This window comes from Muntiacus reevesi, chromosome 13 (assembly GCF_963930625.1).
Source record: "Muntiacus reevesi chromosome 13, mMunRee1.1, whole genome shotgun sequence".
In the NCBI taxonomy this organism is placed as follows: domain Eukaryota; kingdom Metazoa; phylum Chordata; class Mammalia; order Artiodactyla; family Cervidae; genus Muntiacus; species Muntiacus reevesi.
In genome coordinates, this window is record NC_089261.1 from 26,821,803 (window position 1) to 26,848,379 (window position 26,577).

Here is a 26,577-nt window from a genome sequence, read left to right on the forward strand (position 1 = left end):
AAAATGTAAAAGAATAGAAAGTTATAAAGAAGAAAATAATAATACCCACATTCCCACCATCAATGATTATACGTAATTAAAGCTTTAACTCACACTTCAACTTAGTCCGAATTTTATTAGCAGTTTTCTTGATTTCTTTGTTCAGATCTTCAAGCTCTTCCTTTATTTCTATTAATCAGAAATAAAAAAGACATGTGAGTTACAATATCCAACATCAATAATGTCCAACAAATGTAAACGGAACAATATTCTTGGTAAATATTCAAGTTTGTTGGATTTTTCTTTAGAGAAACTTCTGATCACACCAGTGGTTCTCAGAGGGTGAGTCCTGGACCAGCAGCTTTGGTATCAGGTGGGTGTTTAGTAGAAATGCAAGTTCCTGGGCCCCGCCCCTGACCTACCCATCGGAACCGTCACTGGATGGGCACAGGAATGTGACTTAAGCCCGCCAGCTGATGCTGGTGCACACCTAAGTTTGAGGACAGCTGGTTTATACCAATCAATTGATGAAACAGTGCCCTGAATCCATTGCTAACACCTAGACCTGAAAAAAGAAAGCAGAAATTTAACCATATTCTTGTGGGGAGCAGGGAGCCTGCCGCATGTTTGCTTTCTTTCCTGCTCTCCTAATCAAAGCTGGCTCCAGGCTGGAGTGTGGATTCCTGCACTGGGGGAACAATCCCAGAGGCCCCACCACTGCATGTGGGGAAGGAAAGTCGAGGAAGGTGTCCAAGACGAAGAGCGCAGGAGCAGGAGGGTCTGTGCAGGGTCTGCCCTGCTGAGGACACAGAGTCAGGGGAGCAAGCATTCCAAAGCATGGCTCACCTCTCTAGAAAAGAAAGCCCCTGGGTTGGGGGGCCAATCAGGACAGAATCACTGGACCTTCCTGCTAACACAGGCACGCAGGGGCTCAAGCATTAATTAGAGAAATAAAAGAGGCATTACTGTACTTAGCCCTTCAAGCTACAGAAGCAGGCCATGAGGTTATACTTGATAAAGGCAGGATTTCAATTCACAGAAAAGAAGGTAAAGATGAGAAACGTCCTTATCCAGTGGGCTAGGTCATTCCGATCAGTTCTCCTGCTGAGAACAATCAGAAGACTTGGACAAAACATTTTTTAAAAATCTGCTTAAAGGCATCATAAACCTACAAAAGCAGAAAAAGAAGATTCAAGTGAAGGAAACCCAGAGATGTGAGCCCAGCTAATGGAGTGGCTTGACACTGAGACAGCGAAGGCTTTGAGCAGCTGTGAAAACCCTGAGCTGACACAAGGCCACACCCCAGGAGAAAGGGGAGCCAGGTCCAGAATGCTAGCGCCCCCAGCTGTCCATCAGAAATGTTCAAAAATCATCTCTTAAAAAAGAAAAAACTATCCTAGGACTCACACTGTGGCTCCGAGCCTTCACATACAAAGCCCAGTGCTCAACCGAAAAAAAACCAGCAAGACGGAGAAAATAAACCCCAGGAAAACAACAGAGTTGTCTTAACAGTTATTAGACACAGACCTTAAAATAAGCATGTTCAAAGGGGTAAAAAAAAGATTGAGGATTTTGTCAGGAGAGGAGAAAAAGGAGCCCAGCGAAATTCTAGGACTGAAAAATACTTTAACCAAAAATAACTCCATGGGTTAAGAGAGATTCCCTGACCTGAAATGTAATCACTAAAGAGAGGTGAGGAGACAAATCAGAAAGATTTCAAAATAAAACACAAGACAAAATGATGAGAACAGAGGGCAAGCAGCATAAAAGATACAGTGAAAAGGTCTGAAACTCATATAATTCAAGTCTCAAAATAAGAAATGACAGAAAGGGGAGGAAAGATGACTTATGAAGAGAAAATAGCCAATATTTTTCCAAAGCTGCCAGAAAATGTCAACCAACAGATCCAAGAAGCCATATAAATACAGTATAAATACAAAGAAAACCATATCTGGAAACATGAACACAGCATTGATAAATCCAAAGGCTAAAAATCAAATCTCCTATAAACTCTAATTAGATAGCTGACTTAAAAAAAAAAAAAAGACATTGAAAATTTACTTTCAAAATCTTCAAAGTGGTGAAAGAAAACAACTTGCAAACTGGATGCCTATGCTCACTGAAAATATTCTTGAAGAACGAAATCAAGTAAGGACAATTTCAGACAATGGCATAACCCTAGTAGAAGAAAGAATAGTAGTTTTTAGAAAGAAGAAAAAATCTCAGATGAAAGTTTAAAGATACAGAATAATGAGCAGCATTGGTACAGGTAAATATGTGGGTAGCTCCAAATCTGTATTAATTGTATAAAATAAAAATATGTATTATTTTTAACTAGTACAATACATACATATGATGATGATGATAGCAATATCAGAAGAGACAGTTATTACTTGGAAGTAGTAAAAACATAAATTTATATTAGATTTCAACAAGTCAAGAATGTATACCACAATCTATAGGACAACTAATAAAACAACAGCAAAGAGAATATAGAAATGAGCTAACGAGGCAGGGTAAAATTCTTAAAAACCAATCCAAAAGACAGCATGAAGAGAGACAAAAAGTAACAGAACAAGCAAGAAAAATATAAAGCAAACAAGATCATGAATGTTAGCCCCAATGTATCAATAATTCCAGTAAACAAATAGACTACAAGAGTTAATGACAGACCAAAAAAAATGATCAAAAGGGCCAAGAAGACAAAACCCAACTACATTTGATAAATAAAAGATGAGAGAAACATCTAAAATAAAAGGATACAGAAAGACAAAAAGAAAATGATGGGCAAATACACATCATGCATACACTAGTCAGAGAAACTGGTGAAGCTTTGTTGGCTGATATCTGGCAGGTGGTCAGGAAGGCACAGGGCATCAGTGGAGAAGAGAGGGACCCTTCATGTGGGAAAAGTTCAGTGCACCACTGAGACAGGACAATTCTAAAGGCATTTGTGTCCAGGGGCTTTACCTGCCTTGGGGTCTAGAACGGACCCTGAAAAGAGAGCAAAACAGCTAAAGGATATCAACTCAACAATTCTTGACTGAGAATGTGGACTGTGGCTTAGATAGCATTTTATCCACATTAAATATTCTGAATTAGGTAACTATACTGTTTGTTTATAAGAAAATATTCTTCTTAGGAGATAAATGCTGGAGTATTTAGGGGTAGATGGTCACAAGGTGAGCAACTCACTCTAAAATGAGTCAGCAAAAATAACATGTGTGTGTATACACATGTGCAATGTGAGTATGTATATGCACTCATATGTACACAAATACACAGAGAGAAAGTAAATGTGGTGAAATGGTAACAACTGATGAAGCTAGGTGAAGGAAATATGACTTTTCACTGCACCAAAACTGCAACTTGCCCACTGATTTGAAAAGTTTCAAACTAAAAATGGGCTTCCCTTGTGGCTCAGCTGATAAAGAATCCGCCTGCAATGCAGGAGACCTGGGTTCGATCCCTAGGTTGGGAAGGTCCCCTGGAGAAGGGAAAGGCTACCCACTCCAGTATTCTTGCTTAGAGAATTCTATGGACTATATGGGTCTCAAGAGTCGGACTAATGAAAAGAACGTTTCATGGGATGAGTCCCTTGACACAACACAATGTTTCCAGGACTGCTGGCCCGGGAGACAAGCTACCAAGTACTCAGGGACACACAGGTGGGTCAGGATGCCCGGGCCGAGTCGGGTGTAACCATGAAACCCTAATGGATGCTTGGTGAGCCCGTGGCCCCATTTCGGAACAGCAGCGGGGACAGGAGAGCCGGCTCTCAGGTCAGGGCGCTCAAGACCGCACTAACTGCCCAACCTCTCAATCAGCAACATCCTCAGCTCTCAGACACACCCAAGGAGAGCACCGCACAAAGTCATCTCAAAGCATAAACGAGCTCCGCCTGTCCAGTGATCAGCGGTCCCCGCTGCTCAATACAGCAGCAGGTCTAAGGTCACAGACCACCGTGATAGCATAGCGACGCGAGATCCCTGCACTGACCATCACACACTGCGAGGGAGGCACCTGTCAACAGTAAAGGGCTGCCGTCTCACCCAAGGTGTCTGGTCCCAAAACACTGCTCCCACACAAACACAAAAACTGAAAATGCTACTGCTAGGCAGCCATCAAGAAAAGGGTCCTGTAGGGACTTGCCTGGTGGTCCAGTGATTAACACTGAGCACTCCCAATGTAGGGGGCGCAGGTTCAAATCCCAGTCAAGGAGCCAGAATCCTGCATGTGGTATGGCCAAAAAAAGAAAAAAGGTGGGTGGGCCTATAACTGTACAGTTCAGTTCAGTCGCTCAGTCGTGTCCGACTCTTTGCGACTCCATGAATTGCAGCACGCCAGGCCTCCCTGTCCATCACCAACTCCCGAGGTTCACTCAAACTCGTGTCCATCGAGTCGATGATGCCATCCAGCCATCTCATCCTCTGTCGTCCCCTTCTCCTCCTGCCCCCGATCCCTCCCAGCTTCAGGGTCTTCTCCAATGAGTCAACACTTCACATGAGGTGGCCAAAGTACTGGAGTTTCAGCTTCAGCATCAGTCCTTCCAATGAACACCCAGGACTGATCTCCTCTAGGATGGACTCAATGAATCTCCTTGCAGTCCAAGGGACTCGCAAAAATCTTCTCCAACACCACAGTTCAAAAGCATCAATTCTTCAGCACTCAGCTTTCTTCACAGTCCAACTCTCACATCCATACATGACCACTGGAAAAACCACAGCCTTGACTAGACAGACCTTTGTTGGCAAAGTAATGTCTCTGCTTTTTAATATGCTGTCTAGGTTGGTCATAACTTTCCTTCCAAGGAGTAAGCGTCTTTTCAATTCATGGCTGCAGTCACCATCTGCAGTGATTTTGGAGCCCCCAAAAATAAACTCTGACACTGCTTCCACTGTTTCCCCATCTATTTCCCATGAAGTGATGGGACCAGATGCCATGATCTTAGTTTTCTGAATGTTGAGCTTTAAGCCAACTTTTTCACTCTCCTCCTTCACTTTCCTCAAGAGGCTCTTTAGTTCCTCCTCACTCTCTGCCATAAGGGCGGTGTCCTCTGCATATTTGAGGTTACTGATGTAACTGTACATTCATCAGCAAAAAGCGCATGCTATAAGACAACAAGCACTGTGTGATCCAAATTCGATACTTTTAAACATTATTTGTTTTTAAGATGTGTTTTTGCTAGAAAAATATATACCAACACATTAATATATATACCAACGGACAAAATTATGAGTGTTTTTTCTCTCTTCCTTTCTGCTTTCTTCCAAAATGAGCACAACAAGCATGTACTGGCTTTGGTAACACAAAGCAGGTTAACTTTAAAAGATGAAGAGGCTGGGGTGGGGGAGGGGAGCTGGCCAACAGCGTCAGACGCCAGGAGGGAGCAAGAGGGCCGGGGCGGGGCCGCAGCAGGATGGGGGACGAGGGGGAGAGACCACTCTTTCAAGGAAGATACCGCCGCTGCAGGGTCAGGCAGGGCTGTGGGGAAGGCGTGGTTGTAAGGGGGGTGGGGGCGGGAGGGACAGCCTTCTGGCTGACCAGAAGCAGAAAAACACACCCAGAGGAGGGTTCAAGGTCACATACCACAGTTTACCCTTAAGAGGGAGACACATACCTCTCACTCTGAAACAGAAGGCAGGATGGGATGGAAACAAGGAGATGACAATGAAACATAATGAGGACAGCAGCAGTAGTATTTCTACAAGATGACCAGTGATTTGTCCAAGGTCAACAGTGAATTCATGGTGGAACTGGGGCTTGAACCCACAGCTCACCTGAGCAGAGGCTTTCTACACTGAGGCAGGTAATCAGTGATGGCCACGTAGTTCTCAAGAGCCTGAAATGCATATTAAGCGCATCACTCCAGCAAAAGAGGGGAGGAGGAGAAGGAATGAGAGATGGGATGCAATTAGGACGCAACTGCTCAGAGAGAGGCCAACCCAGGAGAATGACAGTGGGATGGAAAAGAAGGAAAGATAAGTAGCAACAGGTGCGACTTTTTAGGAGGTCCACGCCTAAAACATGGGCTGAGGAGAGGGGCTATGACCCCTGATTAAAGGAACCACAAGCCCTGTCGCTGATGAGTAAAATCCCCACCCCTCTCTGATGGTGATGTCAGTCATAATCTTATCACCAGTAGGAACCAAAAAGGTGAATCATGTACATTTATTTCAGAGTTCTGCCAGCTGGATCCATATTTTGGAGAGCCTGAAACTTACTCATTTTCAATGACCTTCTTTCAAAAAAAAAACGCATATGTGTAAGGTCAGGAAAGACAAGGGCAAGTAAAGGCACCCTCTGTCAGCTCTGTAGCAAACCCTTCTCTGGGACCTTGTCACTGAGGTTAATGAAATGGCCTGGCCGCCCAGCCAACTCTGCAGCCGAAGCAGGAGCTCAGGGGCCAGGGCGGGGCAGCACCACCTGGGGGCCACGTGCTCTGGAACCCTTTTGTGTGTCCACCAGGAGCCTGGGCAGGGAAGGCACTGAGGAGTTGGAGCTCCGATCTGCACCCTCCCCTGCCCCCGGCATGGACAAAAAGCAGGGGGACAGCAGCCCGCTGCCCTCCGCAGCACTGCCTAGCGCCCAGCAGCATGAGGCCGGAGTCACTGCATCTTTCTTACACAGACCAGCTAAGTAAGCAGTGAGACAGTACTTCCTACACTCTGGTTCACACTCTGTTGTGAAACTAAAAGCAATAGTTTTCTTCGGAGCCCGAAGGGACAACTGTGAAGCACTAGAGCTCTAAATTTACTTCATTGTTGTACCTGCTATTACTGGGGAGCAGTTTTTTGGAGATAAATTTCTCAAAAGAAAAAATACACAAGCACATATTCAAATTCAACTTCACCAAGAATTAAGCAAGATGTTAATAGGTGTTACATAAAAAGTTCCGTGGGCAAATGCGTTTGTGAAACACTTCACTAAGCAAAGTTAAGCAGGTTTCTTCATCACAGGACTTCTTAGGGCCTTTAATGCTCTAAGTACGCTGAAATCATCCAAGTGGGGATGTGGTGTGAAGGTGGTCCCAAATGTATCTGGCCACAGAACTCCCGTTTAATACAGTAGCTAGTGAGAGTCATGCTTCTGGGAAACATTTTCCTAAATCATAAGACAGGGTATCTATAGACATACAAAGCATTATTTTACAAGACACACAAAATCTTCAAAATGAGTAAAGGAGTTCTTTTTCAATTTAAAATCAAGTTATTTTTTAAAAGTGAGGCCACATCAAATAACCATCTAACAAAGTTGCTTTCAACTTTCCTCTAAGACTGAGAACAACATGTTCACATCACCACTTCCATTCAGTGCTATATAGAAGGTCAGCAAAAGAAGTCAACTGAAAATAAAAAGCCTAAGAACTGAGGGACAACTGTCATTATTCACAGATAACATGACTGGCTACAGAGACAATCCAAAGGAATCCACAGAGAAATTATTAAAAATAATTAATTGGGCCAGAGAGTGAGATAAAAGCTCAACATACAAAACCTACTGTATTTCTATATATGAAAACAAGTAGAAAACAAAATTTACAGCAGATACTATTCACGTTAACATCAAAAGCATCGACTGCCATGAAAGGTGTGTAGAGACCTCTACACAGAGCCCTACATACATCACTGGGAGCAAGCAGAGAAGATGTAAGCAGAGGGATGAACCATTTCCAAGGATTAAAAGACTCAATATGGTAAAGGTATCAACTACTCCCCCAAATGACATATGGATTCCAATTAGCAGTCTTCTGGCTTATCCAGCTCCATCTTACCTTAAAAGTCTTCAAAATTTATCACTGCAGCTCAGGGAAATACTCCCTTAAAACTGCCAACACTCTGATGTTCAGTTCATTTTAAATCACCTGTTCACACACTGCCCTCCACGGACACTGAGAACAGCACACTCCACACCAGAGCCTTTGCTGAAGACGTGAAACCACCTCCTGGTCTGTTCTTCATCTTTAAAACTGCTCCATTCTGCTCCACTGTTTTCCAGATCAACCTCTCGTTAAATTTCATCTAAACACAAAATTCTATCACTACTGCTTAACTGTGAACATAGCATGGCTCTAAGACCCCATCAGCCACTGACGTGGCCCCAAAGTTCTGCAAAGTCACGTCCGTGTATTCTCACGGCGGTCATGCATCAGTTGTCCTCACCTGGGCTGAACACCAGATCCCATGGAAGCTGTAACAAAAACCACACTGAAGCGCTGGCTCATCCAGACCAGACATGAGAATGGGGAGGGTGGGTCGCCAGCCTCCAGCACTTCTTACAGGCTCCCAGCTCAAGCTCACATGTTCCCGGGCTGAGGCTTGTGTTATGGACAGCAAGACAGGCAGACAGACAGACAGACATGCTTCTTTTTAAAATCAACAACTTACTTCCTTCTGGGTTTGGTGCAGAAAGAATGATGCTGTGGTTTTTCTTCACTTCTTCGACATACTGAGCTATTTTCGCTATACTGTTTCTGATCTCCTCGACCTAGGAGAGAGAGAAAAAGTCATCACCATTGTGGCAAATTCAGATTTGCTTTTCATCACCTAAAGAGGGAAGGATAAAAGAGAGAAATAAGTGAATAAGTACCACATAAAGAAATAACAACCTTTCCCCACTCAAAAAAATAAAGGGAAATGGATATATGTGTATATATGGCTGAGTCCCTTTGTTGTCCACCTAAAACAATCACAACATTGTTAATTATCTACATTTCTATATATATATATGATAAAGTATTTTAAAAAGTAAAATATATAAACTTAAAAATTTTAAAAATAAAGGGAAATAAGGCAGTATCAATCCCCAGGAAACCTAGTTGGCTATAAGAAGTTTTACAATCACGACCCAGAATTACCACAGACAGTGGCAACTATTATAGAAGCATCTACTATGAACACCAGTTCTCCGTGCAGTTCAGACGGGAACTCATTTTGTAGGACAGGCCACCAATAACATTCTCATGTAGGGAGGTATAGACAGCTGGTAAGACCAAGCCTTCTTAGTCATTATTTTTTTGCCTCTGATTATCTAAGTTATTCAACACTTGCTTCAAAATGTAATGTACTCGTTAGAAAGATTTGTCCAGATGGATCCTTAACAAAAGGGTGGCAGCATGAATACTGTCCCCCCAAAATGTCCATGTCCTAACCTCTGTGACCTCTGACAGTTACCTTATATGGCAAAAGAAACTGCAGATGTGACCTAAACAAAGGATCCTGAGATGGGGAGACAGATGATCCTGGATCCTCCAGGTGGACCCCCAACATCATCTCAAGTGCACTAGGAAGGGGGAACAGAGGAAGATGTGGCTACAGAAGAAGGCCACACGACCCAGTGAAGCAAGATGCCTTGCTGCTGGCCTGGAAGAAGGAGGGGGCGGAGAGGTAGGAGACAGGGACGCAGCTCGGGAGCTGGAGAGGCAGCTTCTCCAGGGAGCCTCCCAGGAGCGTGTGCGATCCTGCTGACACCACGGTTCATCCCACTGGAACCAGGGTGAACTTCTGGCCTTCAGAAATGAAGAGGATAAATCTGCACTGTTTCAAGCCATGAAATTTGTGTAGCCCCAGGAAACTGAGCACAATTTCTATACTTAAAACCTTAGGGAGACTCCCCTGGCAGTCCAGTGGTTAAGACTCCACCTTCCAATATAGGAAGTATTTCGATCCCTGGTCAGGTAGCTAAGACCCCACATGCCTCACGGCCAAAAAACCGAAACATAAAACAGAAATGATATTGTAACAAATTCAATAAAGACTTTAAAAATGGTCATATAAAAAAATACACATATATATCTTTAAAAAAAATTAGGAAAATCCTAAAGCCCAGCAAAAGGAGGCTTGTTAGGTTACATTATAGAACTATAACAAAAGGCATAAAAAGATCCCCAGGATATATTATATATATTACCAAGTTAAAATCACAGGGGGAAAAATACCTACTAGTTGCAGAATAATGTATACTTATGTTAACAATGATGAAAGAAGCCAAAACAAACAGATTAATGGGCAGATGGTAACACTTACAAGAAGAAACGCTGGGATGTCTCAAAAAGAAACTTAAAAAAGGACCCCTCTCGAGGTGAGAGGTGAGAAGACAAGGAGATGAAGATGGGGGTAGGGTGAGGCCTCTTGTAGGAGTGCGTCCACTCTCATCATTCTGACTTCTGAGCAACGGGGATGCACCTCTCCGTGGAGAGGTAAGATGCCTGCTTTGGCTCATGTAGGCTGCAGCTCCTTCCAATCTAAGTACCACAGCAGAGGCACACCTTTAACATGTATGAATTCGCTTACTACAGTCATCACAAACCCATGACATGCTGTGGTGGACATCCACATCTTAATCCTCTGCACGTGACCTTATAGGGCAAAAGGCGCTTGGCAGGTGTGGTGAGTTAAGGGTCGAGATGGGAGATCATCCTGGATTATCTGAATATCCAATGTAACCACAAGAGTCCTTATAAAACGGAAGCAGCGGGATCAAATTTAGAAACAAGCAGAGATGTGCTTTAGACAGAAGAAGGGGCCACGAGCCAAGAATGGAGGCGACTCCAGAAGCTGGAACGGCAAGGACGCAAATATTCCCTAGAGCCTACAGGAGGAACGGCCCTGCCAGCACCCTCACGTGTGCCCCAAACAGCTCGTTCCAGACTTCTGACCTCTGGAACTGTGAGACGATAAATGCATGCTCTGTTAAAACTACTATATTTGTGGTAATTTGAAACTAAAAATACATGTTAACATAAATAACATTTTTATGGAAAAAAGCAGTATTGTCCCCCAAAATCAGTGACAGTAAGAGCAGTGATTTACATTTCTCTGCAAATCTAGCTTCTGGCTTAATGGAAGGCACCTTGATTCTGATGCCTGTTTCTGTGTTCAATCTGTTGTGATGTGGCCTCTGAAAACTACCCCCACTCCCACGGTCATTCATGACAGAGGGAGAGGAAAGAGGTGAACATCTTCATATTCTTATGAAAATTGTTTCAGCCACATGAACTCCTTGGAAGGGTCTCAGGAACCGCAGGGACACTGGGTCCAAGTCCCACAGCACATTTTGAAAAGTGACATATTAGAGGACAGTCTGACACGGAATTCTGCTTTCATAGAGCAGTGACTGGCTATTTCATTAGGCCCGGGTGTTATTTCCATCTACACATGATTTCTACAGAACTTCACATACTTATTAATTTTATCTTATTAATCAGGTAAAACCAACACAAAAAATTACAACAGAATCTTTTAAAACTTTTGCTACTTTACCACACAGGCTTAAGTGCAAATGATTTTGTGGTTTTAGTGCATAGATTTACATTTCAGTTAGTCATCTTTAAAGCACCATGTCTGAAGTGAAGTCAGTGAGACCCATCTGTCACAAAGTAGAAAAGATACTCCTTTGCCTCTTGGAAAGTTCTACAATACACACACCAACATTATCTGTGCGGCAGAAGCACCAGTGTGGCCCAAAAAGAAAAGGAAACTGCTGGGCCACCAACTCAGTACCAGGAGGGAAGTGCCATCCTCACTGTAGCGCCAGGCCCATTTACGTCTATGAATTACACCACACGGGCTCTCTCAACCACAAACTACTCTCATAAAAAGGGGATCTCCTGGCCGCCTATTACAGCATCATTTTAGTTTTAACCAACACAGGTCATGCGCAAAATTCCTATCTTTTGCAATATTCTATGTGATACTTAAGATCTAAATGTCATTTTCTAAAGAAAGAGCTTGTATTAACAAACATCACTGGCTTCTCTATTTGTTTCAGAAGTCATTTCAGGATGTCCCTGGCAGTCCAGTGATTAAGACCTCATGCTTCTACTGCAGTGGACACAGGTTCAGTCCCTGGTTGAGGAACTAAGATCCCACATGCAGTATGGCACAGGCGAAAAAAAAAACAAGTCATTTCACAGAAGTTAACTGCAAAATAAGTCAACTATTTAACAAATGAAACTGGAACGTAAGTTAGAATCAATGGTTCTCAGACCCCCCTCACACCACTCACCTGTTTTCCTTTGAATCTCTAACACCTGCAGCCAAAATGGATTAGTGCTAAGTTACTACAGTTTAATGACACAGTGATTAAAATTCTTCTATAAAATACATTTACTGCTAGAAGATTCTTAAAATAAAAAATATGGGTTTCTCTGGAGAACTGATATGGAAGAATTAAGCATCTAGGTAAAGGGGGTAAAATCAGAGAAATAATGATTTTACAAAATGGGCAGATAAACTAGCCAGGATGAAAGTGTCTTGTTTGCAAAGTGAAATCCAGAAATCCAATAACTTAACCCCTTTGTATCTTAAAGTAAGCTCCTATAGATAATGATTTAATTTCATGTTTTTCCAATTAGAAAAGACGAGGAACTAACATAAATATATCTGAAACCCAGTGAACTACGTATTCAATAAATTCTGGCTGAAAAGCTGGTAACTTGTAATACATTTTTAATTAACATACTACCTATTTTCAAATCCATGTAGTGATAGACTAGTTTAGACTGCCAACAGATTTAAGAGTAAACTGAAACTCTTAGACTAGATTCAGCATAATCAATACAAGTCCTGCAAATGAAGTTTCCATTGTGAAAGAATTATACTGGCCATGTTTCTTTTCTTAATGCTTAACAAAGTCAAAATATCTGTTCTCAGACTCAATTTCAAAACTTTGAAATTATGCAAAATTTGATCAACTGTGAGTTAGGGTTAAGAATTTAAAAGCGCTGTCATGTTAAAATTCTAGAAACAGCCCTGGGGAGTTGAGAGGGAGAGGGGAAGGCCTTAGGGGGAAGTCTGGGAGACAGACAGGTTCGAGGGAAGACCCAAGGGCACGGCCCAGAGGCTACGCCCCTGCACGACAGTCCAGAGATAGGCCAGGCTGACCAAGGCAGAGCAGAGTTGCCACAATCGTATCTTTGCTCAAGGATAAGATCTCTCAGGAAGGAGTAAAGTCCCATATGACCTAGAGACTCATGCTTTGATATACGGAAAACTCAGGAGAAGAATTTAAAATTCAATCAAAGATTTTAGAAAATACACAATACGAGCGAGCCCTTTGACATACAGGACTCACGGCCATTCCACAGGAGAAGAGAGAGAAAAGCCTCACTGTGTGCACCGTGCACGCCTGACGGCCAGCTGAGGGACATCACCGCCACCAGGCCTTCCACTCCCAGGACCCAGTCTCCCTTCGTCTGGAGGACCCCGCTGGCCATGGTGCGCCAGGACCTCCCCGGGGGACCCTGTGCTCGGAGGACGTACCTTCTCCCAGCACGAGCCCGTGAGCAGCAGGTCCACCTTGCTGACCACCCCCAGCCCGCGGGCTTCAGTCTCCTCAGAGGCCCCCAGCACCCACAGTCACCATTCTCACCCACCCTCCCCCCCAAGTCAGTCACCGGGAAGAAGGGCCCAAGAGTAATAAATGTGCTAATAGCACTAAAAATTCTACAGCACTTTTCAAACGTCAACTTTTTTAAATATTTAGTTTGGGCATTATTTCAAATAAGACAGATGCACAGTTACATTAATTTAATTATGTTTAAAGAAAAATGACAGACTGGGTTTCACAAAATGACTCTTACCTGATGGAAGAAATCATCCATAAAATGGTCCTTTTCAACAACAACAGTTGTGTCCCCATCATCATTTTTCCTACACTGAAATGGAAAAATATGAAATGTAAAATTCTGGTTTTAAAAGTTTTCACAGAGGCACCAACGGTGAATTGAAAGACAAGAGCAGCTGGGTACCTACACGATCTCAGCTCACTAAGAGCACCAAAGCGTAAGAAGCCCACCACCCACCAAGGCTGTGACATCCACCAGGCCACAGTCAGGGCAGGCGCACACAGCCAATCGGCCGGGAGAAGCAGCTATGTCAGGGGGAAACAATGGCTGGATCTTCGAGAACTGAGCGCCAGAGGATCAATCATTCATTCTCACTGAGTGCGTCCATGTGACACAGACCAGGTTTATTTTCCACAAGTGAATCTGCTTACATTGCACACTGTCTATACAGATTAGAAATACTGACACCACTAGTCAACTTTTCTAGTTGTTGTTCAGTCGCTCAGTCATGCCCAACCCTTTGCGACCGCATGGACTGCAGCATGCCAGACTTCTCTGTCCCTACCATCTCCCAGAATTTGCCCAAGTTCACGTCAACAGAATCGGTGACGTCTTCCAGCCATCTCATCCTCTGTAACCCTCTTTTCCAGACTTTTGTGCTCTTAGGTAATAATTTTCACAGAACTTTCACATATGTTAGCTAGTGTTGATCATTTTTCCCTAAGTAAGTAATTTCCAATTATGACCACACTTGCATAATCAATAAACATTTTACTAAAGAAAGACTCGGTGAAGAAGACCTGAGTGGACCGTGGAACTGGAGGAGATTCTTGAGAGTCCCCTGGACAACAAGGAGATCAAACCAGTCAATCCTAAAGGAAAACAACCCTGAATATTCTTTGGAAGGACTGATACTGAAGCTGAAGTTCCAATACTTTGGCCACCTGATATGAAAAGCCAACTCACTGGAAAAGACCCTGATGCTGGGAAAGATTGAGGGCAGGAGGAGAAGGGGACAACAGAGGATGAGACGGCTGGATGGCATCACTGACTCAATGGACACGAGTTTGAGCAAACTCTGGGAGATGGTGAAGCACGTGCTGCAGTCCAGGGGATTACAGAGTTGGACACAACTTCAGCGAATGAACAAGGCAACACTGAGGAAGAAAGCAACCCACCATGGGGAAAGACCAGGATGCCACTACTTTACAAATCAGGTCCATCAGTTTAAAATAACACTGAAGAGATGTTCTAGGCCAGGCGTTCTCACACTTGAGGGACATCAGGACCACTTGGAGGGCTGGGTCTCTGGCTGAGTGGAGCATTCCATGACTGGAGACTACCCTAGAATACCCAGAACCTCACCACATTGTAACCTTAACCCACCCTTCAAGGGACGCAAAAGAATGAAACAGTGAAAAGACTTTGCAGTAAGTCCCCTACACATGAACCTTCAAGTTGCAAGCTTTCAAAGACATAAACGTGCATTCCCATGTCCAATCACGTAAGTTCGCATGTCTGGTGTACACTGTCACATGTGTACATCCTCTACACATGTGCTTCTGTATACTTTACTGTATAGTAGTGCAGTTTTATTTCAAGCCCAGGATGTCTGGAAGCACGTGCAAAAGCAGCAATGATGTAGCTGGTAACTGGGACAACGAAAAAAAAAGAACTACTACCCAGACACCACTGGACTGTTTCTTCGAGAGGGTAGATAGAAAAAAAAGCCAGCAAGAAACCAGAACCCATGTCATCAACGTCAGGCATGAGTGAAATTGCAGCTTGTCCTCCATCTCCTATTGCTGACGATCCTTCAGCTCTACCACCTCCACCTCCACTCCCCGCTCCAGTCAATAACTCTTCTTGCCTGTTCACTCGATGCCAGCCCTGTTCACCAGCTGTTGTACTATACTACTATACTTTCTCAAGGTACCGTAAGATTTTAAATGTTTAGTTTTCTATGCTTGTTTTTTATGTATTATTTGTGTGAAGGGCTTCTCTTGTGGCTCAGTTCGTAAAGAATCTGCCTGCAATGCGGGAGACCGGAGCTCGATCCCTGGGTTGGGAAGATCCCCTGGGAAAGGGAAAGGCTATCCACTCCAATATTCTGGCCTGGAGAATTCCATGGACTGTATAGTCCACTATCTCACGAAGAGTCGGATATGACTGAGTGACTTTCAACCAACCCATTTGTGTGAGAAGTATTATAAACTTATTACACTACAGTATGGGCTTCCCTTGTGACTCAGCTGGTAAAGAATCCACCTGTAATGTGGGAGACCTGGGTTCGATCCTGGGTTGGGAAGATCCCCTGGAGAAGGGAATGGCTACCCACTCTGGTATTCTGGCCTGGAAAATTCCATGGACTGTATAGTCCATAGGGTCGCCAAGAGTCGGACCTGACTGAGTGGCTTTCACTTCACTTCACTTCACGCTACAGTACCAATTGTGTTAGTAGCCGATCGTGTTAGTTGGATACCTAAGTTAACTTTGTTGGACTTACAAACAAACTGGACTTGTGAACATGCTCTCAGGACGGAACTCGTTTGTATGTAGGGGACTTATTATATGGGAAGAAAGCAACCTCTGTCTACAGCTACAGGGGAGAGGAGACAATGTCAGACCCCAGAACCTGGCATCCGAGTCACACAAAATTTATCAAGGACATGGTACAGAGCATCTACCAGTGAGAGATGTGGATTCAAGTCGAGAAAGGAAAGACACCCGACAGCATATAGAGGAGGGAACTGTTTGAAACCATCTCCCTGAGGGCACGCTGGGCGGTCAGTTCAGCTCTAACTCTGCGAAAGCTGAGGGGGCCCCAGGTTTCAGGAATTCTGTGTCCTCAGGAAAATAAGAATCTTTAAGCACTAAAAGTCTTAAGTGTAGCTTTACTGATCTGCAACTTGGAATAATGTGGAAACAAAATTCCACTAAATTTAGTTAAGAAAAATCTGCCAACTGTAATAAACGTGGTAAGAAAACACAATGCAGCGTCCGTCTGCACCTTCCAGGGCCATGCTGAGGCAAACCGATCTGGCCTAAACTTCAACAAGAATCTCTCACCACCCCAGGGAAGGCTTCCGCACCTCCTTGCCCTGGGGCCACTTCTGGGTGTAGATAAGATAATCTACAGAGGGCAAAGGGAGAAGAAATGTGCTTCTCCAAGATAGAGAGGAACAGCTCCCTCAGACAAGGGGTTTTTGAGAGCCGTAAAGAGTATTTTATCTCCAGGTGACACGCTCACTGGACGGCCGTGGGGCGGTCTCGAGGGAAAAGCAGACCCCCCTCCACAGGATTCTGGGAGCAGCTCACGGAGCTGCAGGCGGGGGTCAGAGGGCGCCTCTCAGGACTGTGGGCTGAGCTCTCTCCACACCGTGGCTTCTGTTCACGGACTCCCCAGGGCATGTGCCTGGAGTGGTTTCCCCAGCAGGGCCCTTACTTACTTTGAGCCACCACCCTGCTCTCACGTGACTCCAGTCGGGAGGAAGATGCCCGCAATTAGGCAGCGCTGCTACTGAGAATGCTTCATTTGTGCTCTGCTAACAGGGCAGGTATTATGGGTTGAACTGTCCCCCTAAAAATAAATGTTGCAAACCCCCAGGACGCATGCTTGGAGAAAGGGTCTGGGAAGACATAATTAGTTAAGATGAGGTCATGCTGGAGCAGGATGGGCCCTTAACCCCACATGACTCTGTCCTTATAAGAGACAGAGACACAGGGGAGGCAGTCATGTGGCGAGCAAGGCAGAGGGTAGTGAAGGGTCTATGAGCCAAGGAGCACCTAGGACTGCCACCACCCCCGGAAGACATGAGCAGCAAGGCAGGACCCACCCAGGTTCAGGGGAGCATGGCCCTGCAACATCCTGACTTCAGGCTTCTGGCCTCCAGGCCAGACATGACAGCACCTCTGTGACCCCATCTGTGGTCCAGTGTCACAAGAGCCCAAGGACACACACACACACACCAAGGACTGAAGCGTGCCGACCTGACCCTTTCTTTAACCAACCATGCTAACTAACCAAGACACCGATCTGGACCCAAGCAGACAGGCTCGTCTAGTGGGAAGAACACCATCTTGGGAGTCACAGGTCTGGCTTCTAACCTGCTTACCAGCTGGGCCCCACCAACTTCTCCTAGTCTGTCTCCTGGTCTATAAAGTGAGGATGACACCCGTTTCCTCCTCCAAAGGTGGGGCTGCAGGAAAACTGCCCACTCAGGGCTTCATAAGGCACGTGATTTTCACAGGATGTGCACACACCAATGAACGCTTTTAAAATCATTTCAGGTCCATGCTCTTAATAATTCCTAGAAAAAGAGCACTTAAAGGCAGATCAGCAATCAGCTAACAGCAACAAAAGTGACGTTCAGGCAAACCCGCCAACAGCGTAGAGCTCTTCTCCAGGCTCCCGCATCATTTGGAGTGAAAGAGGGCTGCTAACGGGCATCAGCACATCATGGGCCAGGGCACTGGGGCAGCAGACGGACTTGCTGTTGTGTTGGTCCTCCAGCACCACCTGAGGCCTGCGAGCACCCCCGTTTCACACACAGAACACCCCGGGACAGCTGAGCACTGTGCTCACAGCCTCAGGCCTCTCTGGGAACCAGAGGGTTCGACCTCACAAACCCACAACTGTGCTGACTCACCAATGGCAGGAGCACCGGGAAACAAAATGCCTTCCACACCCGCTCCCCCAACTCTGCGAGAAGCAGCTAAGGCAGGAGGGGTGAGCGGCTGCCCTGGACGCTCAGAGCTGAGACCACCTTATCCATCTGACTCCAGAAGCCCTCGCTCTTGACCACACACCATGGACCTCCCCCGAGGAGGGGACTTCACGTGGGTCCTCCAGGCACAGCCTGGCTCCCAGGCTCCCTTCTGAGCTTCCGGGGCAGCTTCCCGGGCCTTCACAGTCATGTCCTCTTTGAATGACCCTGCATGTCACTGTCCCCTATGGCTGGCTTCTCTTCGCAGATGCGGGCAGGGGGCGTTCCGGAGGCCAGGAACACTGGAGTGAACTAAATTAAGTCCCCGTGAATTCATCAAATGAGAATGGGGGAAGGGTAGAGAATGACCTTGAACGTGGCTGAGCAGGGCTGAGATTCCCCTGTGGCCCAGAGGACAAGTGATGACAACACATCTGCCCCCACCGTGGCTTTCCTGGAGCGGAGGGCACCCATCTTACCCCTCTGACAGCTACTCAGGGTTCTCAGAGGCCTCAGTGTTTTGTCTGTCTTACGTTTTGCTGTGAAAATGACAAAACACGTACAGAAGTAGAAGGAACAATACAGGGAGCCCTCGATGGACTCACTGCATGACTTCCACAATGGTCAATCCACAGCCTGTCTTGCTTCACCTGCTCGCTCCCCGCCCCCGGGCCCGGCAGCACTGCACCATCTCGTGGCAAAGCCCACACAAGGATGTCTGCCGTGTGTGACACAGCCAAGAACCTACGCTCCCTACTCCACCTGCTCCAGGGCAGAGACTTCATTATTTCTGGCTCAGGGGAGACGGTGTCCAACATAACACTCTCCCTGAGGGAAGTCAGACATTTTACCATTACATTATACATGGACCACTCTCTTTGCAGGAGGCAGTGAATAAACAACCGACCACCAAAAAACTCAACTCTTCCTGGACGCTGAGACCCACGTGTCACCACGCGTGATCTTTATTCACAGTCATTCGCTTGCTGGTAAATCGTGCACTTCTCTACCTGCAGACCAAGAGGGAGCCAATGACTGGAATCTGTTTGCTCTACTGCCTTTTTTCCTTTTTTTTTTTTTTTTGCTACTGGTTTTTCTATTATGTTTTAGTGCTTTAGAGAAAAATCAGCAAAACAATGACACTGTGTGCAATTGTAACACAATTTTTGCAGATTAGAGAGATTATTAAATTTATTTCTATTCCTTATGGCATGGTATTCTTATGTCATAAATGGATAAAACATGTAAAATCAGTTGTGAAGACATTTTTTTCTTTTTTAACTTTTTATTTTATATTGGAGTAAAGCCTATTTCTTACTTATATTTCTTAGTTCTATCTAGAATTCTCAAAACCATTAGACTTGAGAAAATAGACCCAGTAATACTATCTCAGCTTTTCCATTCATTAAAAAAGAAACAAAAAATGACTACCTAACTATGCTATTCAAGCTACACAATCGCCCCCGACGTCCATGAAGCTCATGTTCCATCTTTCCAGCTGAGATGGTGTAACCCCTGTACAACAGCTGTTGTTTACAACAGTGTACTTATCGTAAGTAACAAAACGATTAGTGGCATTCACTAACAGCAGTGGGAATAGCCTCCAACTTGATCTCCAAAGTGTCAAAGTACAAGATAAGCACCCAAATATCAACATTCCATTTCTGTTAAATTTTAAAAGAATTCCCCTTCAAAGCAGCATTATATTAAAATACAATTCTCTCTGTGAAAAGTGTTGTAAGGAAGAGACAGTAAGGAGCTTCCCTGTTTAGAAACTATTTAACAAAGATGAATTATCTGTCACTGGAATGCTCTCTGTTGAGATAATTCAGAAGTTGAATTATTGCAAACTAAAAGAATCCAAAGTTGGATAAGATACTGAATTTTTCTCCATGTTATTCTCCACATACATGTACACTAGGGCCTTCCATGCAAATGCTAATTGTGGGGAAACAATTATCTTGAAATATGTCCAATGGTTGCTAGAATATGATAATTTTTCAAAATTACATTATTTCAGGTAAAAAAAAAAAATACTTGTAATTAAAAATAGGCAAAAGCTGACTGCTGGCCAGTTGGTAATCATGTTGCCAGATATAAGTATTTCTTTCCCACATTTTTATATAATCAGTTATAGTTTTATGCCCTAGGTAGAATGTTATTGTTTCATGTTTTACATTTTCACTTCATATTTATCTCCATTATTAATTTTATAAATACTACAGGTCCTTACTTTACATAAATAACATTGTACTGCACAAATGCTTCTGGTTTTTCCCTCTCAAAGATATGTTTAAAGATTTTCCCTCATCTCTCATTTTCACTCCCCACTGACTATCAAACTCATCATCCTCTGTCCTTCACAGCAGAGCCTTGGCTGGCCGTGCCCCCTGCCCAGTCTGTACCCAGCTGGCTCCTTCTCATCACATCTCAGCTCAGAGATCTCCCTGATCAAGACCCCTGATCACCCAGCCCAAAGCAGCCAACCCACACCCACTCACCGTTTTATATCTTCCCCAGCAGTTACTGCTCACTGACTTAACTGTTCCTTGTCCCCTCCCCCCAGGATACATTTCAGGGGAGCAAGGACTTCAAGGGTCTTGTTGCAACTTACGCCTGAAACAGTGCCTGGTACGTGGCAGTCACTCAGTTGAGACCAGCTAAAGGAATGAATGAAGGGCAGAGAGATGAGATGGGGATGAGGATGGAGCGGAGAGAAAGCACATACAGAAGGACAGGGAAGCCAGGAAACAAAGACACAGACACACACAGCACGAAGCGGCACAATGGGCAGGACTGGAGGACAGAGGCAGTCTTGGTTGCTCGCTAGCCCCTGGTTCCATCCCCTCATGAGGTCTGACAGCACAACCCGCTGTTGAATCTGAAGCCCCATTCTACCATTGCATCAATCTCCCTTTTCTGTTTTAGCAAAGGGGTTTCTGTCCCTGGCAACCCAAAGAGCCTGAAGACAGCAGAGTCCATTGTCATCTGCACTTTCCTAACTAACCATGGGCATGTTCAGAAGCAAACACTCAAACCACACCTAGCAGGTGCTCCAGGCAGAGTCCTGAGGCCTCAGAGCAAATCTGACTGCACACATCTGCCCTGGAAAGGGTGCAGAGTTTGCGGGAGGGCGCAGAAAACAGGACCACATGTGTGTTCCGATGGGCAGAGACGGGAGATCTCTGGGGACACAAGAGGGAAGACTTCCTGGTAGCGATGCTTGCACTGAGGCCAAAAGAAAACGTGGGGCCAGAAAAAGGGAGGGGGCAAGAGACATACAAAGTGAGTAGCTCATGAGGACCCAGAGAGGAGGGCACGTGGGAACAGCAGACTGGACCAGGGGACCTGCCACAGTGAGGTGCTGGTTCTCTCTTGGGTTCTCCATTCCTTATATTCATAATGAACAGACTTGAAATTAAAAACAAGAAGTAATTAACCTGTGGAAATGTAGAGACTTTGCTTTTTTATTTTGCATACAAACAGTATTTATTGTAGTTTCCAGAGAAATAACAAGGGCTTCCCAGGAGGCGCAGTGGTCAAGAATCTGCCTGCCAATGCAGGAGATACAAGAGACATGGGTTTGATCCCTGGGGTCATGAAGATTCCCTGGAGGAGGAAATGCAACCCATCTTGCCTACACACAGAGAAACTACAGATCTGGGTTGCAAAGATCCCAACTGTGGGATTCCAACTGTCTGTTGAATGACACAGGATTCAGTAAATTATGAAATCCTCAACTATAAACATATTCAAATATTATGTACAATTCATACATTAAAGTATACATGTATTATGAAATTCTCAGTATTTTAAACTTCAGTGACATACTTAAAAAAAAAAAATGTTTTTACTTTCTAAGTTGGAACCTGAACATTTACCACGTAACAATCTGCACTCTGTGTCCCATCTGAGCTGCCAAAACAGAACCTTAAAAATATGTGGGCAGCTTTTCTTGCCCTTTAAAAAATTTTACATGCAATTTATCATCATGAACCCAAGTATTAAAAATTTCTCAATAAAGTCCTACTGTACAGACAAGAAACTATATTCAATATCCTGTGAAAACCTTAATAGAAAAGATTAAAAATATATATATGTATAACTGAATCACTTTGTTATCCAGCAGAAATAGAACACTGTAAATCAACTACATTTCAATATAATTTTCTTTAAACATTCTAATTTTCTCATATGTCTACTAGTGAATACCATCTAAGTATGTGTGTTTATGTCTAATACTCTGCAAATTCCCACAGCTGAAATTTGCAATTTTTCTGTTTTTAACTACCGTAAATACAGTCATTTGCATTCACAAACTTTTTTTAAAAGGTAATCAAAATATATTTGGGGTCATTATCTCGAAGGACAGCAATGCCACTTTGACTTACTTCCTAAACGTATTTCCTTCTTCTTCTTCACTCTTCCTTACCCGGTTGTGCACATCCACAGCACATGCCCAGTTCATTTCTGTGCCCTCTGCACTTAGCACGTAACCTCACAGAGATCCAGAGCTCAGAATCTACTGAATGGGTGGTCCTTTTATTTTTTTAAAAGCCAGAAACATCCTTCTGGATTTAGAATTTAGGAAGTCTTGGGCAAGTCACTCAAACTTTCTGCACCCAAATGTACTAACTGGCTGCTCAAAAAGAGAATTCTTGCTTAGAAGCAGCTAAATCTGTATTTGACAAACTGTATTTGACAAACTAACTTTTAAGTCCTTTCTGACAAGTCATCAGTGGGAATCTTTTTCTCAGGAGGAATCACTAACAGCTAATAAGGGAAACTTCTAGAAGGCATCAAGAACATTTTGTCAATGTGGACAACACAGGCATTTTAACTAGTAAAATTGAATATTCACATTTACCTAGGAAAAAACACCAGCCACTTAGAAACATGGTTGTGAAAGGTCATTTTACTACTCCAAGAGCTACCTGGAAAAGCCACATTTCCTGGAAAAAAAAAAAAATTAGCTTTGATAGCTGATAATTTTCAGATGAGTTTCTAAATATTAAAAGTTAAACTTTAAGTATGTCAGATTCAATTTTAAGTTAATATGCCAGGGAGAAGGTTGCTTTTTATAACTGCTTGAAAACATTTAAAAAATTAATACATATTAATAGCACTTGTAATACCAAAGCATTATTCTCTCTCCCACCCTCTCCCAGAGTGTCACACACAGGAGATAATTTTATGATTCAGCGCTTCTTCCATAAGAGTACACAAAAAAATCTTATTATCATCATTTTATATACAGGAGAACTGAGGTTTTGAGAGGTTCAGAAATTTTCTGCCCAAGATTTAACAACTGCAGACACAGAAACGTCCACTAATTTGCCCTACAGCTGCTCAAATTTCCATCTACAGCAACATGGTACTGGATCAGGAAAGATCACTTCTTCCTCTAGAATTCTAGATTAAAACATGTTCTTACCAACACTGTTGCCATAAGAGCTGAAATACACATACACTTAATTAAGAGTGATAAAGAACTGCCTTCTTCGTTTTTGTTTTTTGCTTTTTTTTGCTAAACAAGCCAAGAAAAGTTTCTCACATATTCCACTAGCACATATTTTCTACTGTTCTCCAACATTCATAACTTTGTCTATTCTTTCATGATATAGTCTTCATTTCTTCACTTAGCAAATATTTGAGTTTCTAACAAAGAAAGATACACCATTGAGTGCGATAACAGAAGAGCAATTTGCCATTTAACATGTTGCTAACCTGTGAACACAAACGTCAAAGTATCTGACCATTAACAAAAAGGGAAGGAAAGAAAAATCACTACGAAGAAACTTTCTGGGAAAGACTGTAAAAGCATAATTTCCATAATCTGAAGAATGAATAATTCATTGCTTCTCTGAACTAAGAGTCCTCATCTGGCCAACAGAACACAGATAATAATCTGAGGGACTATTCTACTTCCTAAACCTTTTGGACAGGGCTGGATCCAGTCTAGAAGCCAAGGAGAAAGTTAATTCATTACATTCAATGGATGCTTTAGTGCAGTGGGCCTTGCTCCATTCAGAGGCTGTTCAGAGTACGGGGGAACGAAATATAAACATTCAACACTACTTTAGTACTTGTGTTTTTCATGAAAAAAGTCAGAATTAATTCTGTTCACCTAAAATGTTTCAACTCTTCTACATTCTATAAACAATCACTGCCGTTTCAATGTCATCATCTCATTCACAGTACTGTCCGTAGAATGCACCAAACACGACTCCAATTCCTAAGGGAACAAAACACTGTTCCCTTACAAAAGTCATTGGCAATTTGCTGAGCACCTATGTACTCCACCAGCGGGGTTTACCGGGAGTAAACAAACAAGGCAAACTATTTACAGGGGAAACAAAAGGCGCCCCTCTGTACCTGCCTCACCGCTCCCTTCCAGCATCCAGCCCTGCAAGGCGCCCACTGGCACGTGGCATCACATGGATCCGTTCCCACCTATCCACTGAGCTCCTACTGCGCGCGGGGTCCCACCCGAAACCTCAGATATCAGACAGGGAGCAAGGGGACTTGTCCCTGCTCTCAGGGAGCTGACGCATACTAGGATGGAACCGACCATAATTCAACAAGTAATTTCTGGTCATGATAAGTGCTCTGCAAGGACTTAAACCAGGCGAAGGAATGGACCGCCTCTAGAGAAGGAAGTCACCTGAAGCAGCAGCAGAGCCCAGCTCAGAAAGGGAGGTTCGAGGCCCGGCCGGACCCTGAGACGCCGGCACAAAAGCAATTCCCTTTCCCATCGCCCAGTGCAGAAGCGAGGGCCGAAGAATGCCTTCGGGCAGTCGGGGAGATGGTGGAACGGTGGTACTGCGGGCTGGGGAAGCCGTGCACCCCCTCCGACCCCGCACAGGGGCCGCCCCGCCCCGCCTGAGCCCCGGAACCCGGACTCCCCTTCCCCGCCCACCCTGTGACCCCGCACCCTGAACGCGCAGCCCAGCCCCGCACCTTCCCACCCCCGCCCATCCCCGCGCCCCCAGGGCTCCCGGCCCGAACCGCTACTCTCCAGCTCGCCCGCCCGCGGCTCACCGCCGTCAGGTCCGGCAGCCGGTCCCGCATCCCCACGGGCCGGGCGCCGCGCCCCGCCGCTCAGGCCTGCCCGGCGCCGCCTCCGGCCGGCCGCGGGCTCTCGGTGTACCCGCCGCTGCCTCAGCCCGCCGGTCGCCCTCCCCTCGGCCGGCGCTGCCACGGCAACCGCGCCCTCGCGCTCTGCGCATGCCCGGTCCGCGCCGCGCCCAGACCCACGCAGACTGCGGGAGCCTTCCTGAGGGAATGCCGCGACCCAAGGGGCGGGGTCCGCCTGGGGGGCGGGGCCTGACTTGGGTAGGCGGGGACTATCGGGGAGGGAAGGGGCCCGCCCAAAAGGCGCGGCAGAGGAACAGACGCGATCTGGTGGGGGAAGGAGCGGAGCCTGACTGAACGGGGAGGGGCGGGGTCTGCTGAGGAGAGGCGGAGTTGGCCGCGAAGGGGCGGGGCTCGACTGTGTTGTGTTCTAGCGGCCTCTTATCCTGGTCGATTAGATACGACTTTTGCTCTTTTTGACCTGCTTTTGGTTTTGTGCTTTCACATTCATTTTATATACTTTAAAAATTCGTGGAAAATTTGGTGACGAATTTAGCAAGTGTATGGAGATGGGTTAGGTGCAACTTTGTATATGCATATTCCAAACAAAGACCGTCTCTTCAAGGATTCTTGGGGCTTCCCCGGTGGCTCCTGCGTGCCCTTCAGGAGAGCATCAATCCCTGGGTCGGAAGATCCCCTGGAGGAGTGAATGGCAACACCCTCCAGTTTTCTTGCCTGGAGAATTCCATGGACAGAGGAGCCTGAGGAGCTACAGTCCATGAGGTTGCAAAAAGTCAGACAGGAGTGAGTGACTAACACACTTTTATGGATTCTTATCCTTTTTTGTGTGACTAAGGCCTAGTCAATCCCAAAGGAAATCAGTCCTGAATATTCATTCCAAGGACTAATGCTGAAGTTGAAGCTCCAATACTTTGGCCACCTGATGTGAAGAACTGACTCATTGGAAAAGACTCTGATGCTGGGCAAGATTGAAGGCAGGAGGAGAAGGGGAAGACAAAGGATGAGATGGTTGGTTGACATCACTGACTCGATGGACATGAGTTTGAGCAAGCTCTGGGAGTTGGTGATGGACAGGGAAGTCTGGTGTGCTGCAGTCCATGGGGTCGCAAAGAGTTGGACACGACTGAGCTGACTGAACTGAACTGAAGGCCCGTAATGACTAATTAACATAACCTAAAGAATGTAATTTAAAATGGCATGAAGTGGTGATATGCAGAGACTCAGGCCTTG

The 26,577-nt window shown here is 44.9% G+C and overlaps 1 protein-coding gene across 2 annotated transcripts in view; it reads right to left on the minus strand.

Annotated features, from left to right (window-relative positions):
* STX2 (syntaxin 2) overlaps nucleotides 1–25,462 on the minus strand; it is a 38,362-nt gene extending 12,900 nt beyond the window's left edge. Inside the window, exons 1-4 of one of the 2 annotated variants that reach the window (XM_065904524.1) lie at nucleotides 25,294–25,462; nucleotides 13,562–13,636; nucleotides 8,367–8,466; nucleotides 94–168 (exon numbers count right to left, since the gene is read on the minus strand). In XM_065904524.1, coding sequence (XP_065760596.1) covers nucleotides 94–168; nucleotides 8,367–8,466; nucleotides 13,562–13,636; nucleotides 25,294–25,323 — 280 coding nt within the window. In that variant the 5' untranslated portion in view covers nucleotides 25,324–25,462. The remainder of the gene's footprint in view (nucleotides 1–93; nucleotides 169–8,366; nucleotides 8,467–13,561; nucleotides 13,637–25,293) is intronic. The other variant, XM_065904525.1, reaches the window with a different exon arrangement.
* Nucleotides 25,463–26,577: the final 1,115 nt, after the last annotated feature.